Genomic DNA, 16714 nt, shown 5'->3' with positions numbered 1-16714 from the left:
TCATCATCGAGGAGTGTCATTCTTCATTTTTGTCGAATTCTATTTCATCAAATCAGAGGCCAAGTAGGCTATAGGTATATCATCTCCAAAGACAGGTACGGTAGTAAAAACAACCGTCTAGTAAAAAAAAAAAAACCGCTCAGAGAAAAAAACAGGCAGAAAGTGCACCTGCCAGTTAACGTCATATCAGATAAAAACATTAAACGTTATTCAGACCATTAACACCATAACATCAGAGACGAAGAATAAAGTTCATCTTGGAAGGAGAGTTATTTTTAAAAATGCAAAACAAAATCATTTCTAATAGCCCGGAGAAAAACTGGCTGAATATGTACCGTAACATCAAGTTATTCAATAGCCTATAGGCCGAAAATCATTACATAACTTATTTAAATAACTATAGGCCTATCATTAATAATAAAACACAGGTCAGTCAGGTTTATCAAGCTGACGATTTCACTCCAAATCAGCAAATCCATTGAATTCCTCATCCTCGGTGTCGCTTCTGAACAACTCTGCCAACTCCAGCGTCAGACGAAGCGCCGTTTCCTCTTCTTCTGTGTGGCTGTCGTCAGACTCAGCATCAGCTCCAGTTATTCCGCGGTGAAAAAAAAATGTATACGTCACACCGGAGTATAAGTCGCATGGCCAGCCGAACCATGAAAAAAGTGCGACTGATAGTCCGAAAAATACGGTACTAGCGTTTACCATATGGCCTTCTAATAGGTGTCTCAGACGCTCGCTGGCCGTGCTGTGAAAATTGTCCATGCAGACGCTCATCGACGTTTCCAAATCTATCATTGCTTAACTCTTGTATACTTTCTATCGTGAATGCTATCACTAAAAAGCTCATCTCTGCTTTCCAAAGAAATTTATCTCAAGATCTGTTCAGTACTTTGGGAGTAACAGCAGGTTGAAGTCGGGACAGCAGAGTAAAAACTCTGCTCGCGGGACGACGGAAAACTGCCGGTGCTTTTCTTTTTGAGTCACGGGAAAGAATTCTGGCTCTCTCTCTCTTTCTTTTTCTTCTGATCGGTTTCCAACTGGATTACTCATGAATATCAGGCCATTATTAAAAAATGTTCTGTTTCCGGTCCACTGGCCGGGTGAGTGCTGTTTGTGCGGTTGATTTTTTTTTTTTTTTTTTTTTTTTTTAACGCCTTTTTTTTTTTTACATTTTTTTTTCAGGTTCGTAAATCTAAAATCGAACTTGACATTTCCGCATTTCCAGGGCTTTCCACTAAGGCTCATACTAGCCAGCTATGACAAATAAGTAGCCAGCCGGGGGGAGTAAACACAAAATAAACTCCTGTGCACGCAGTTCCCAGGATCAAATGTATTTTCCACAGACCATTTATTTATTCACTTTACTCCAATACAAAGTAAAATGGCAGTAAATCTTCTTTCTTTTCTTGCGTATTGCATCATGAGGCGTTCCTGGCTTGTAAATCTCTTATTTTCGGTGCATGACACATTCACGCAGCTGAGCATGCTATGAATTAACAACGACAACGGTCTGCAGTGGGGCTACACAATTACACACTCAGCCAACATTTCTCCATTTGTGTATGAAAATACACTCCAACCACTCAGTTTGGGTTCATTTACAACCAACGGTGTCTTTTGATGCCAGCACGTAATTGAACGAGAGAAGACTGGTTTACCGGAGACAAAATAAGCGTCATCTCTGCTTCTGTTCCCTCCGACACACTACTGCCTCCGCCGAGTGCGCGCGCACACACCGCATGTGGGGCCGCAGATGAGTTACTCTCCCTTGATCAACGAGTCGGCGGGGAATTTGTGGTGGTTATCGGTACAAACAGCGCGAATCACAACTTAAATGAGTGCTTAATTAAATGTCTGCTTTTGTAATAAAAAGTACTGAAAGAAAAAGCAAAGACAGCATTATTTCTTATCCATCCATATAGTAAAAAATAAAAACCTTTCCCCCTACTGAAAATTTTTTTGCTCACCCGGTGGACAGGAAATGGATTTTTTTTTTTTTTTTTTTTTTAAAGATGGCTTCAGCCAGATAACTTTTATAGGGATGTTCAAAGGGTTTTACTACTTAATGACGAGTCTGTTTGTCACGCGAAATGCCTTTACAATGACCATCAGTGGTGGAGAATACAAGATGATCACATGTACGTGAGGTCCTCGAAACATTGCAACTCCGTGTACTTGGGCTCAGCTTAAGGAACTTGATTGTTAAAATACCTCCCAAGTAGATCAGGCGTAAATTCCTGCTAAATAATACAATATCTCCATGATCTCAAAAAAATAACTAGCAAGCTAAAATTGTGTGTGTGTGTGTGTGTGTGTCCCGTCCCCCCCCCCGCAGTGTGTGACTAGAGGCGTGAGGCCCATAAAATATCGAAATGGAAGAGCAGTCTTTCTAACCTAGTCAACAATGGATCAAAAAGATAACTGGCTACACAGACCGAGATCTTCACACCTTTTGGTGCCTCCAGAGACAAAAAGTCTCTGGGAATCCCAACACGTTCTGTAGCTTAAACCCACAAGCTAAAGACAAAATGATCTCCGAGTTTACCCTAAAAACCTTGTCTTGTACCTTTTAATTCCTCTCCTAGCACTAAATTTGTCCTGTCATGGTGATGTTCAGAAGCTCTAGTAACCTCTGCGTTTGACGTTTTCATCCCTGTGCAGATTGCGACCTGCTCTGATGATAACACCGTGCGGATCTGGAGGCTCAGCCGCAGCGTAGATGGAGCAGCAGGAAATTTAAACCTCATAGGCTGGGCCCGACGCAAAATCCAGACCCCATCCCGACCATCTGGTGGTAAATGATGATGATCATGTTTATATAATTTTACTTTCAGACCTTACGCACCTTATTTTGTTCATAGCAAGAATCATGAATGAGGCGTAATGGCTTATAAAAAGCAGTTATAATTTAAAAAAAAAAAAGAGGCAATTTTAAAGTTATGTGAAATTACATAATTGCAGATCATTTGTCCTCGATACTAAGCTTTGACTATAAAGTGACGTTACGATGTCCGAGGCTTTTACGTAGCTTGTTTATAAAAGCAATTCTTCACTTCGCTCAGAGGGTTCTATCAAAAGCCTAGGTCGCAACCGGACGTACGATATTTTTGGCGTTTCCCAAATCGCTGCTTTTTATTATTTATTTATTTATTTATTTATTTATTTATTTTGTTCGTGGAGAAAGACGCACGTTGGTCGTAAGTTTGTCTTGCAACCTGAAAAAAAAAAACGTAAGCGCCCGTAGAGTTTGTTTGACATGACAAAGAACCTCTGCGGCCAGTCTACGGCTCGAAAATCAGCACGTCACACGTGCGCCTTCCGTGCGTTTCTTGCATTTTTTTTGCACGTAGACTGACCGTAGAAGCATGTACGGCCGGTTGTGGCCGAGGCTAAAATGCAAGCAGAGGCCTTTTATAGGACAATTAATTTGTCGGAGGTTTTCATTTAAACTTGCAAATGTGTACTAGCGCAGCGGCTACAATTATCGACAGTCCATAATTATCGACACCACCTCTTCAGATTTACCAATAAAAATAAAAAAAACAATTTTACAAAGGTGACTTTCAGTTACAACAATTATTTATTGGTTAATTAATCAACCCTCGCCCTTCGATCTTGTCGTCTGATGGCACAGCTCGTTACCTGAGAGAGAACTTTTTTCAGCACGATCAGTAATTTTTCAGAAAACCCGAACGTTATCATCGCAGGTAAGCATGGTGGAAAGATCACAGACATGTTTTTACTGATCAGATTCACCGATATTTCAGGATCTCTTTGTCGAAACCTACTTTGTTTCTTACTCTTTCATTCGACAGCCGCCATTTTGTATCTAAACGCGCGTTTGAGAAGTCACATGTGTGAGGTGTCGATAATAGTGATCACTTTCACCGGTGTCCACCATTATCGACACCCTGTGGGATTAAATGATATTTACAACTGTTATCGATCGATCTTTGGGTAACATTGTTGAAGTCGATGAAGTACGTTTTTTATAAATGAATAAATTAAAGTGCTGTGGGTTTTTTTTTTTTTTTTCTCCTCTCTGATTCATAACAGAATGGAATGTTTGTAGAGTATTTGGAATCTGATTGCAGTAAACAGAATTGGACCGGAATTAAATTCCTAGCGTATTTAAAAAAAAAAAATTACATCCTTGAAATATTCAGATTTTTCGATTAGGAATTTTTTTTGCAGTTTGTTGTAAATCTCTACCACGTATTACAATATCAGTAGACGGTTTATATTTTGGTTCGAGGAATGACATGCGACCTTTGACCTGGGTTTCCATGTGGTTATAATATCAATTCCCTGTTGACGTTTATTGGTAAACGACAAAACTAGAAATTAATACTAACAACGACGAATGATGAACAAAATGTGATCTATGAAAATACTGAGAAAGCGGGTAGAAAGTGGAACGAAAAGATTTTCTGACGCAGGTTAAACATTATCAGATCATTTTATTTATAAACATTAGAATCACTTCCTCATTTACGTAAAACACCCACATCCATATATTTATATAAAAGATATTTTGTACTAAATACAAGTCTATGGAAACACATTTTAAATAAAAACTGTGTTTTGTTAACTTAATACCACATACCCATTATTTTTTAAAATAAATAATTATCTGGATGTCGATAATTGTGGAACGGTGTCATGTGATCCGATACGCCAAGTAATCAGGAATCAACTCATTTTTTTTTTCCCCAGTGGAAGTTTGAGTAAATTATTCATGCACAATTTGAACGTCTTTATCTACTTTTGCAATCGTTAAGGTGTCGATAATTGTAGCTGCCGCCACTCCTATTGAGGTTTTTCACCCACGTGACCAAGTCATGTGAGGCTGCCATTTTGGACGTCACGGCTCGAATCGGTTTGAATGCGAGGAAGGCGACAAACGAAAAACATAAAAGAAAAAGGAGCGAGATGCAGAAAACACCTTCACTATCCAGCGACGTAGGGCATTTACAGGGCGAGCAGAGGGAGAGGTATTTGCAAAAATTGAGGTTAGCAGGCTTAGAGAACGACGTTTACCTGCTTCCACCAGGATTGTTCACTGACGTACGGAAGTACACGAAGCCCTCGTCTTTACCTGACTTCGGCCCACATGATCTGTATACCTATGTCGTTAAAAACCCATCGCCATACACAGGTATTGATCTGAAAGCGTATAAGAGTTTGGATGCCTACAAATATTTTGTGTCAGGCTGGGTAACATGCCTACATCAGCGGGTCGTCCCTGGAGCCGGTGGTCGCCATCTTATTACAGCTAAGGTTTGTTCACATTTTCATTTACTTTCGGTCCTCAGGATAAACAAAATGTTATTAAATGTCATTGAAATAACTTCTTAGTCTGTTGAGACATGGCCCGTTATAAATTTGCTGTTACCAGGCAATGACCAAGAACTGTATTATTAGGGTCGGTGTCTGTGTTGTAGCAGTGTACTAGCAGCTAGCTGTTAGCACTAGCTAATGTCAACAACATCATAGCTAGTATGTTACTGTAGCAATGTTTACGTTCAGTCATTTGGATGACTGTTAAAACCTTTCAGTCTCAAGTTTTTCCTTTACTGGATTTACTAGTTTACTGTAATTATGATCCGGCAGCTATTTACACCGGATCCAGTGTAAATAGCTGCCGGAGCGCACTCCGGAACCTCGGCCGGAGCACTCCGGGAGCAGGCCGGAGCACTCCGCTTAATTTGAGGGGGAGCAAGCCGGAGCGCGCTGCTTAATTTGAGGGGGAGCAGGCCGGAGCGCGCTCCGGCAGCTATTTACACTGGATCCGGTGTAAATAGCTGCCGGATCATAATTACAGTAAACTAGTAAATCCAGTAAAGGAAAAACTTGAGACTGAAAGGTTTTAACAGTCATCCAAATGACTGAACGTAAACATTGCTACAGTAACATACCAGCTATGATGATGTTGACATTAGCTAGCTTGACCTTCAAAATGGCGGACATCGGGGCGTCACGTGACCCTGTGATGTCAGGTGAAAAACCTCAATATTCCCTGGTGAGAGTTTGATAGTATTTTAACACGGTACACATTACATCGTGACGGATATGATAAACAAAATGTGATCTATGAAAATACTTAAGTCGGTAGAAAGTGGAACGAAAAGATTTTCTGACGCAGGTTAAATATTATCAGATCATTTGTTTACAAACATTAGAATGACTTCCTCATTTACGTAAACACCGACATCCATATATCTATATAAAAGATATTTTGTCCTAAATATAAGTCTATGGAAAACATTTTAAATAAAAACTATGTTTTAACTTAATACCACATACAGATTTTTTAAAATAATCATTTGGATGTCGATAACTGTGGAACGGTGTCACGTGATCTGATACGCCAAGTAATCAGGAATCAACTTATTTTTCCCAATGGAAGTTTGAGTGAGTATTCGTACACAATTTACATATTGGAAGTCTTTTCTACTTTTGCAACGGCCAAAAGGTCGTTAAGGTGTCGATACTAGGAGCGGCAGCTACAATTAAGCATATCGGGTGAAAATTCAATCCAAATTGCTTGAAACTGCTCTTATTGAATTCAGAATCGAATGCAGAACAACAGACTTTTTACAGAATTAAAATGTGTATCCGTTCTTGAGATATTACAAATCAAAGATTGAAAAAACGGATTCATTTTTAGAAAACTGCCGTAATATTCTGTCTGAGGGTCACATGGTCCAAAATGGGCCTCATTAACCAATGAGATCAAATGTGTTTTTTCTGAATTACTTTTCTATTTTTCAAGATTTTACAACCCCGATTCCAAAAAAGTTGGGACAAAGTACAAATTGTAAATAAAAACGGAATGCAATAATTTACAAATCTCAAAAACTGATATTGTATTCACAATAGAACATAGACAACATATCAAATGTTGAAAGTGAGACATTTTGAAATTTCATGCCAAATATTGTCTCATTTGAAATTTCATGACAGCAATACATCTCAAAAAAGTTGGGACAGGGGCAATAAGAGGCTGGAAAAGTTAAAGGTACAAAAAAGGAACAGCTGGAGGACCAAATTGCAACTCATTAGGTCAATTGGCAATAGGTCATTAACATGACTGGGTATAAAAAGAGCATCTTGGAGTGGCAGCGGCTCTCAGAAGTAAAGATGGGAAGAGGATCACCAATCCCCCTAATTCTGCGCCGGCAAATAGTGGAGCAATATCAGAAAGGAGTTCGACAGTGTAAAATTGCAAAGAGTTTGAACATATCATCATCTACAGTGCATAATATCATCAAAAGATTCAGAGAATCTGGAAGAATCTCTGTGCGTAAGGGTCAAGGCCGGAAAACCATACTGGGTGCCCGTGATCTTCGGGCCCTTAGACGGCACTGCATCACATACAGGCATGCTTCTGTATTGGAAATCACAAAATGGGCTCAGGAATATTTCCAGAGAACATTATCTGTGAACACAATTCACCGTGCCATCCGCCGTTGCCAGCTAAAACTCTATAGTTCAAAGAAGAAGCCGTATCTAAACACGATCCAGAAGCGCAGACGTCTTCTCTGGGCCAAGGCTCATTTAAAATGGACTGTGGCAAAGTGGAAAACTGTTCTGTGGTCAGACGAATCAAAATTTGAAGTTCTTTATGGAAATCAGGGACGCCGTGTCATTCGGACTAAAGAGGAGAAGGACGACCCAAGTTATCAGCGCTCGGTTCAGAAGCCTGCATCTCTGATGGTATGGGGTTGCATTAGTGCGTGTGGCATGGGCAGCTTACACATCTGGAAAGACACCATCAATGCTGAAAGGTATATCCAGGTTCTAGAGCAACATATGCTCCCATCCAGACGACGTCTCTTTCAGGGAAGACCTTGCATTTTCCAACATGACAATGCCAAACCACAAACTGCATCAATTACAGCATCATGGCTGCGTAGAAGAAGGGTCCGGGTACTGAACTGGCCAGCCTGCAGTCCAGATCTTTCACCCATAGAAAACATTTGGCACATCATAAAACGGAAGATACGACAAAAAAGACCTAAGACAGTTGAGCAACTAGAATCCTACATTAGACAAGAATGGGTTAACATTCCTATCCCTAAACTTGAGCAACTTGTCTCCTCAGTCCCCAGACGTTTACAGACTGTTGTAAAGAGAAAAGGAGATGTCTCACAGTGGTAAACATGGCCTTGTCCCAACTTTTTTGAGATGTGTTGTCATGAAATTTAAAATCACCTAATTTTTCTCTTTAAATGATACATTTTCTCAGTTTAAACATTTGATATGTCATCTATGTTCTATTCCGAATAAAATATGGAATTTTGAAACTTCCACATCATTGCATTCCGTTTTTATTTACAATTTGTACTTTGTCCCAACTTTTTTGGAATTGGGGTTGTACATGGAAATTGGCAGCACGTAGATGATTGTATACTGAATACAAAGTTTAATAAAGACAAATTATGCAAATTTAGTATTTAATTCGTATGAATAATGCTAATTAGGTAAAAATGTTAAATTGGTACATTCTCCTTCAAAGTTTCACCAGATGGCTTTCTTTGTGCAATATAAAGCTGATCTTAACTCATTTATACATCACAACGAAGGAGAAATCAGTGTTAATTGTAAAATCTGCATAAATAAGCACTGAATGTCTCACATCTACCGTTCGCAATCAAAATAAAGTAATAAAAGATTATTTCTAATCCCCTCTTTGTGGTCTGTAGGGCTTTGTGTTTCTCAAAAGTAGGCCTATTAGTGTTTATATGAAAGAATATACAGTAAATGATGATATTCACAGCTTTCAAGGCGAACCTCAAAAAAAAACTGAGAGCCACATCCAATAAACAATTCACATTAACTGAATTGAAATTGACGCTTGCGTTTCCGACTTCTTCTGGTTTTTAAAAATCTCATTCTAGCCACTAAGATCTCAATATTTTTCATCAAAACGACTCCAGTTATATTCTAAAATAGTTATTTATTTACATGAATCAGTTTGATTTGAAAAAATAAGTAGGTAAAGCTCTGAAAACTCACTCCAAAGTCTCCTGTGAATCAGAACATCAAAACTAGTGGACAGAATTTTGCTGAATCCTTCATCAGAAACGGTGAGAGCGAGAGAACATCCCTATAAAAGTTATGATTTGATATTCACAAGTAATCCAGTCAGAAACCGATCAGAAAAGAGAGAGGGAGAGAGAGCCTGAGCGCGTTCCCATGACTCAAAAAGAAAAGCACCGGCAGTTTCCCGATGTCACGCGAGCAGAGTTTTTACTCTGTTGTATCGACTTCAACCTGCCGTTACTCCCAAAGTACTGAACAGATCTTAATGAGAGAAATTTCTTTGGAAAGCAGAGATTATAAGCTTTTTAATGATGGTATTCACGATAGAAAATATTCAAGAGTTAAGCAATGACAGATTTGGAAACTTAGATGAGCGTCTGGATGGACAATTTTCACAGCACGGCCAGCGAGCGTCTGATACGCCCATTATTAGCTTCTTAGACATGATTTAAAACGACCTCGAATATAATAAAACTTCAGCTAGAAAGCTTTCTGCTAATCATACTGCACAAAACAACCAAATCATGCACGATTAATGCGCCGTACGTTTCTCCAAACAATCTACTGAGTACTATATAGAGAGAGCGTAATTACAAAGTTTTTATTCTCAAGCGAATAATACAAGAATAAAATTGTAGTTAAAGTTTAAACTTTGCAACAGAAGGTGTAACTACCGCTGGTTTCAATAAAATCCCGTCCACGCTTCAAACTGATGTCATGACTCTTTCTTTATTTATTTTCTTTGCTCGTCATGAAACACCGTGAAAACTGGCAAACGACAAAGAAAGCCACAAGCCACTCATTATATACTACCAAAGATACAAAAATATATTTAAAAAAACACAATATAATTCAAAGCAATTACCGCGTACGCCTTGTACCGGCGGTAGAATTCCATGGAGCGCTAAAACGCCGAGCGTGTCCATTCACTCAAGTCATTTACCTGACACTAAGGCCCAATCCCAATTCTAATTTCTACCCCTACCCCTCCCCCTTCCCCTTGGCCCTTCCCCTTGAAACTGAGCTACAAGGGATAGGGCTTGAAATTCAACCCCTACATATTGGGATAGCCCTTCAACGATCGCATACGTCATCGCGTACCTCCGTCAGCGTTTACGTTAGCAAAACGCGACCAAATGCGTCATTGGCTGCGACCAGCCGCTACAGTCAGAGCCAGAACCAGAAATCTCTGCTGGCAGGGTGTGATTTGTTAACTAACACCACTGAATGGGATATCTTTGGCGCTTCGTGCACCACATCCGACAGAATGAGGTGTCCGAACACTCATGTAAACAATAAAAGCGAGAATAACAGAACAAAACGTACGCAGTCAAGCAACCGAAAACAATACTCACTCCCAAAGCTTTTTAGCAGCAGCTTGGATTTCAGAAATCGCTGCTCATTCTCAGCTCGAAAGCGAATCAAGCGGCGTGTTTCCTCTGGATAACAACTTAAAACACGTAAATAATGGAGAAAATACATTTATGACAATCTTTCGCCGCGGGAACCGCCATCTTTCTGAAATCCGCATGAAATCTCGCTGAAATCCGCATGGCATTGTGGGAAATCACTCAAACCCCTTCGTTCGGAGTCAGCTCCAGGAAAATCTCCGTTTGGAGGGGTACAGAAGCCCTACCCCTTCCCCTACCCCTCCGCGTTAACTGGGATTGGGATACCCCTACCCCTTCACATGAACGCGCAAAATGGAGGGGAAGGGCCAAGGGGTTGGTCCAAGGGGTGAAATGGGATTCGGCCTAACACTTCCAGGTTAAATCAGGTCAACTCAGGTCACATGACATACATAGTTCACCGGGAGATGCAACATAAAAATAAAATTAACAAACCAAGGAGAAAATACATTCGTATCAACCTACACAATAAAATAATCGTACACAAAAAAACCGAAATCACAACAGAACTTTATCTCCCTTAAGGTCAATGTTCAAAAAATGGTCACATACTCCCCTCCCATACAGCCCATCAGCGCCAGCTACAGAAGGAATGGAAAGACCTGTGTGGATAGAAATGCACCGGAAAGAGATCCGATAAGATCCTCCTCAAGATCATCTCCATCCCAGATCGAACTCTCGCAACTGACTTGTATGAACCCATGAACCAGAGTGTTAAATAGGAGCTGTATTTTCTGCCACGTTGGACCCCCGGGCTGGTAAACTCACCCCGAGGTGTTCTACACTAATTCACTTTGTGGGAATGAGTTCCTGAAAGTGCCTTCACGCTCCAGCTTTTGGTCTGTTTGAGCTGTTGGTTCTGCTTGCTGATGGAAACACTGGTTCCTGAACTCGAGTGCGCACTCGGGGACCAAACCACCGTCCTCCACGCTACGGTTCGCATGAACTCCGGGGCGGTTTGTATTTGGTGTGAAAGCTGTCCAATCTAAAACCCGGAAGTAAATGCTGTCGTTGACGTGTAATTTGTTTGACAGGTCGTACAGTCACAAGCAGTAAAGGTGCGTTATGGTTGATGGAGGCCGTTCCTTGTTTGTTAGAAATTTGGGTGGAAGAACATGTTAAAGTAGCTCATCGAAGGGTGTATTCAGACCAGGATAGTTCGATAGTTCACTTGCTTTGGTCTGAACCAAATATTTTTTCATTTTGGTGCGGTTCGCTTTCACACTACATTTTAGTAAGCGGACCAAAATCTGTCAACAAAGCCACGCGCCCTGAGGTCGTTCAGCTATTGGTCAGAGACGACACGCGCACAAAGCGTTAAGTTCAAAAGTAGTCACGGAGGCTAGCGCTGATGAGCGCACATCATGTGACAGTTCTGGCTCTTCACGCAAGTCGCTAGTACCGCCACTTTTTTTGAAAGAATGTCCCTGATTTTAATGTAGGTCTGACGGAGTTTCTTCACTTTTAGCCGACATTGTTCTGGGGAGCGCGTGAACCCCTTCTCCTTCATTTTCTCACTGAATACACCAAACACGTCGGCATTTTTGTGTGTTCTCTCCAAAAGCTCAGATATGTGGACGTCTGCCCATATATCCACAAGGGTGCGCGTTTCTTCCTCGGCCCACGTTTGGCCCCTACTCATTTTTTGTACTCCGTAGTCTAGCCTACCACTGGTCTGAATGACTGAACGACTGTTGTAAGGTTCCCTTGACAACCGAAACAGTGTTTGCACTTTGCGGTGGAGTGTCAAGACTCTGTTTCCCATAATGCTCGACAAACGACGGAAGCTCCCGAGGTACAAAAAAGCAAAACTGTCGGATTAGGTCCGGTCTGCTTTCACACCTCCAAAAGGTCCGCACCAGGGTTCCTTTGGTCCGGACCGAGTCCGACCTTGCAGCTCGGTCTCGGTCCGCTTGTTTGGTCCGGACCAGAGTTCGGTGGTTTGTATTCAGACCAACCCAAAAGGTCCGGACCAAGGGAAATTTGGTTCGTTTGGTCCGGACCAAACAGCGTAGGTGTGAATACGCCCTAAATCTAATCTAAAACCGCTAGCAGCACTCTGACAGCAGGACACGTTTATGGCACGGTGAAAATGCTGGGCACGGCTGTTTTGGTGTTGACGCCATATTAAGAAGATGAATGGGGGGGGATGCATTGTGTGGTTTTCCATGTTGAACAGAAAAAGAACGGCAATTTCTTTTGCGTTTTTGCCGAGAGACATTGGTTAAAAAAAAAAAAAAACAATGTTTAGACAGAGATTGGGGGGAGAGACAGACAGAGAAATGGAGGGAGAGACAGCTGGATGGGGAGAGAGAGATGGACGGACAGACAGAGAGGGAGAAACACAGACTGATGGGCAGAGAGGGAGAGACAGATGGACAGACAGCGAGAGAGACTCTGACATTGAGACAGAGGGAGGGGGCAGACAGGTGTAGAGAGAGACAGACTGATACAGGGAGCGAGAGAGAGAGAAACAGATGAAGAGACTGATGGATAGACAGAGAGAGGGACTGATGGCGAGACAGCGAACAAAATATCAACTCCATAAACTTTTAAATATTGATGTTGCCGTGAAATCTGGGTTACACTGCTACCAACCATGCAGTGAGGAATTTTAGTTAAACACAACATAATCAGATTTATTTGACATTTTTAATTTTAATCTGTTCAGTCCGCAATCAACTTTTCTTTGTGCGTCGAAGATTTTCTTGTTGCTAATATTGGCAGCTCGACACGGTTCCTTGTGTGTGTGTTGGTAATAAACTGACGGTTTCTCTCCGTCCTGTCTGCTCTGGATATTAATTACTGGATTTGGAACCCTGTCAGATCTCTCTAACTGTCGTCCTTTTGTCTCCATCAGGCCCGTTCCCCCTGACCGAAGGAACCCCTGTTCGGAGCAGCAGGTCAGGCAGAGACGACTCTCTCTTGTCCCCTCGGCCTGGCTCGTGCGCCCCCAGTGTTGCTGACTTCCCTCCTCCATCTGTCACCTCCTCTCCCACTGATACGCTCTGCCCGCCCCAGAACAAAACCCCGCTCTCCGTCCCCGTCGTGACCACGCTCAGCTCTGAGAGGCGTGCCAAACGGCGCCTAGACACGAGTGAGACGACAGCGGGGGAAGACGAGAGCGATGGAGTGTCGGAGCTCTATTTGGACTGTAAGAGGAGTCGGGGGTCTGCGAGCGCTTTCTGCCCATCAACAGTGGAAAGAACGGAACAGAAGGAGGAGAGGATCAGCTCGTCTGTGCAGGCTGATAAGGAGAACAGCTCGCCGCTGAAAGCTGACTGGCTTTCCGCGATGAGCCGAAAACTGAAGCAATCTCAAAGCGGAGCTACGTTCTCGAAAAGCCCTAATGCTGGAAAGAGACAAGACTCGAGGACACAGTCCCTCTCTGTAAGTCACAATAAATAACGATGTATGATATAATAATCATTTAACATCACAGTATCGGCTTTACTTTTTCAACAACGATGACCTTAAATGCCATGGAAAAAATGGAAACTCTTGAATTTCAAATATGACCTTGCATGAAATTTGACTTTTTCCAGTACATCGGTTTTGCCTTTTTGTAGCTGGTCTTCACTTAGTGTTTTAAAAACCCCTAAATAAGAGCTGTCCCAACCAATTCACTTCATAAGTCACATAATTAGTTGATTAAGATCCACCTGTGTGCAAATCAAAGTGTCACATGATGTCTGTATAAATCAACCTGTTCTGGAAGGACCCTGACTCTGCAACACTACTAAGCAAGCAACATGAAAACCAAGGAGCCTCCAAACAGGTCAGAGACAAAGTTGTGGAGAAGTATAGATCAGGGTTGGGTTATAAAAAATATCCCAGGGAGCACCATTAAATCCATTATAGCAAAATGGAAAGAATATGGCACCACTACAAACCTGACGAGAAGGCCCCGCCCACCAAAACTCACAGACCGGGCAAGGAGGGCATTAATCAGAGATGCAACAAAGACACCAAAGAGAACACTGAAGGAGCTGCAAAGATCCACAGCGGAGATGGGAGTATCTGTCCATAGGACCACTTTAAGCCGTACACTCCACAGAGTGGGGCTTTATGGAAGAGTGGCCAGAAAAAAGACATTGCTTAAAGAAAACACGTTTGGAGTTTGACCAACAGCATGTGGCAGACTCCCCAAACACATGGAAGAAGATTCTCTGGTCAAATGAGAGTCAAATTGATCTTTTTGGCCATCATGGGAAACACCATGTGTGGCACAAACCCAACACCCTGAGAACACCATTCCTACAGTGAAGCATGGTGGTGGCAGCATCATGCTGTGGGGATATTTTTCATCTGCAGGGACAGGAAAGCTGGTCAGGACTGAAGGAAAGATGGATGGCACCAAATACAGGGCAATTCTGGAGGAAAACCTGTTTGAGTCGGCCAGAGGTTTGAGACTGGGACGAAGGTTCACGTTCCAGCAGGACAATGACCCTAAACATACTGCTAAAGCTACACTGGAGTGGTTTAAAGGGAAACATATATTTAAATGTCTTGGAATGGCCTAATCAAAGCCCAGACCTCAATCTGATTGAGAATCTGTGGCATAACTTGAAGATTGCCGTACACCAACACAACCCATCTAACTTGAAGGAGTTGGAGCAGTTTTGCCTTGAGGAACGGGCAAAAATCCCAGTGGCTAGATGTGCTAAGCTAATAGAGACATACCCCAAGAGACTTGCAGGAAAAGGGTGGCTCGAGAAAGTATTGACTTTTGGGGGGGTGAATACCTATGCACACTCCAGATTTCTGTTTTTTCATCTTAATTATTGTTTGTGTCACAATAAACCAATGTGCACCTTTAAAGCGGTAGGCATGTTGTGTAAATCAAATGGTGCTAACCCTCCAAAAATCCATTTTAATTCCAGCTCGTAATGCGACAAAACAGGACAAACGCCAAGGGGGATGAATACTTTGGCAAGACACTGTATCTCCTCTGTCTTTCTGATTAAAGGACACACAGACTCTTATGGTGATGATACACGGGGCAACTTTTTGGGCAATGTTGCCGAGCAATGTTGCTGGGCAATTGCGTTTTGACTCTTTTCTATTGAGATTGGGCAACATTGTTTCTTTCTGAATGGTTTTGATAATCTCTGGCAACTTTTTGAGATAAGCCAATCAGAACGCGAGTATCGAGTCATGTGACCTCCGGTGAGGTTCGGATCAGAAATTTCAAACAAATATGGCGGCCGCTCAGTGTCAGTGGAGTGAAGAGATGGAGAGACTCCTCATCTGTTTTTACGCCGGTAAGTTGTTATTTTAATATTCTATATGGAGGAATTGACCTCACCAAAGCTCTAAAAAACAACAGACAGCTTGATTAAATGGTCACAGCAAAAATTAAGACATCGTTTTTGTTTTTTTGTTTTTTTAAGCAGCTAACTGTAAACTGCCGTTGCTAACTGTTGTTGCCCATTGTTAGTTGCCCTGAAAAGTTGCCCTGTGTCTCAGCTAGTTGCCCGTTCCCAGCAACATTGCTCGGCAACATTGCCCAAAAAGTTGCCCCGTGTATCATCACCATTAGAGAGACGGCCGTCTTTAATTCCGTCTTCCCTCCATCCATCCAAACAGCAGTGTCCCCAACCCAACGCCTCTATTCTCTGTTGTTTCATCAGACGTGTTTGAGGTTAACTCGTGTTCTTTCTCTTGCTCCGGCGTAGGTACTGAGCTCTCAGCAGTCTGGAAAGAAGTCCTCATCCCCACAGGCGAAGAGAATTTCCTCTCCAGCTTCGATGAAAAAGATTTCTGCGTATTTTCAGAAAACAGCACAAGACTGATGCTCATGCACGTTCACTTTCTTGGGGAAATCTGACCAAGGCTCGGACTTTCCTGCTCCTGGAAGGGGTTCATAGAAGAGGGAAGAAAACTACACTAAGTTTTTAAAAGAAATATCCAACACGGTGTTATACTGTACAAATTTTACCCTCCATCTTTTGTCTTTTTAGTAAGATGTATTTTAGAGGGATTTTTTTTATGCAAATGGACATTCTATTTGAGAAATGTATACGCGTGTGTGTATATACGAGACTGTACATTTAACTTTTACCTTTGCTAAAATCATTTTGCAAAGCTGTTATTAACGGAGTGTTCACATAAGTGTGTGTGGTCAGCTTTGTAAGGCATGCTTTTATATTGTTTGTTTTTCTTTAAGAAGATGTATTTGGTTTGTTCTTCCAGTTCTCTTAACTGTTGGATTCTGTCTTGGTGTGACCTGGTGATTAAATACAGACTCT

The 16714-nt window shown here is 41.8% G+C and overlaps 1 protein-coding gene across 1 annotated transcript in view; it reads left to right on the top strand.

Annotated features, from left to right (window-relative positions):
• Positions 1-16714, top strand: part of dtl (denticleless E3 ubiquitin protein ligase homolog (Drosophila)) — a 59223-nt gene extending 42509 nt beyond the window's left edge. Inside the window, exons 13-15 of the mRNA XM_060917892.1 lie at positions 2668-2800; positions 13324-13853; positions 16142-16714. Of these exons, the coding sequence (XP_060773875.1) occupies positions 2668-2800; positions 13324-13853; positions 16142-16258 (780 nt within the window). The 3' untranslated portion in view covers positions 16259-16714. The remainder of the gene's footprint in view (positions 1-2667; positions 2801-13323; positions 13854-16141) is intronic.

The sequence above is a fragment of the Neoarius graeffei genome, chromosome 3 (genome assembly GCF_027579695.1).
Source record: "Neoarius graeffei isolate fNeoGra1 chromosome 3, fNeoGra1.pri, whole genome shotgun sequence".
NCBI lineage: Eukaryota > Metazoa > Chordata > Actinopteri > Siluriformes > Ariidae > Neoarius > Neoarius graeffei.
Note: the sequence above shows the minus strand (reverse complement) of the source record. Positions and strands in the feature narration are given on the sequence as shown.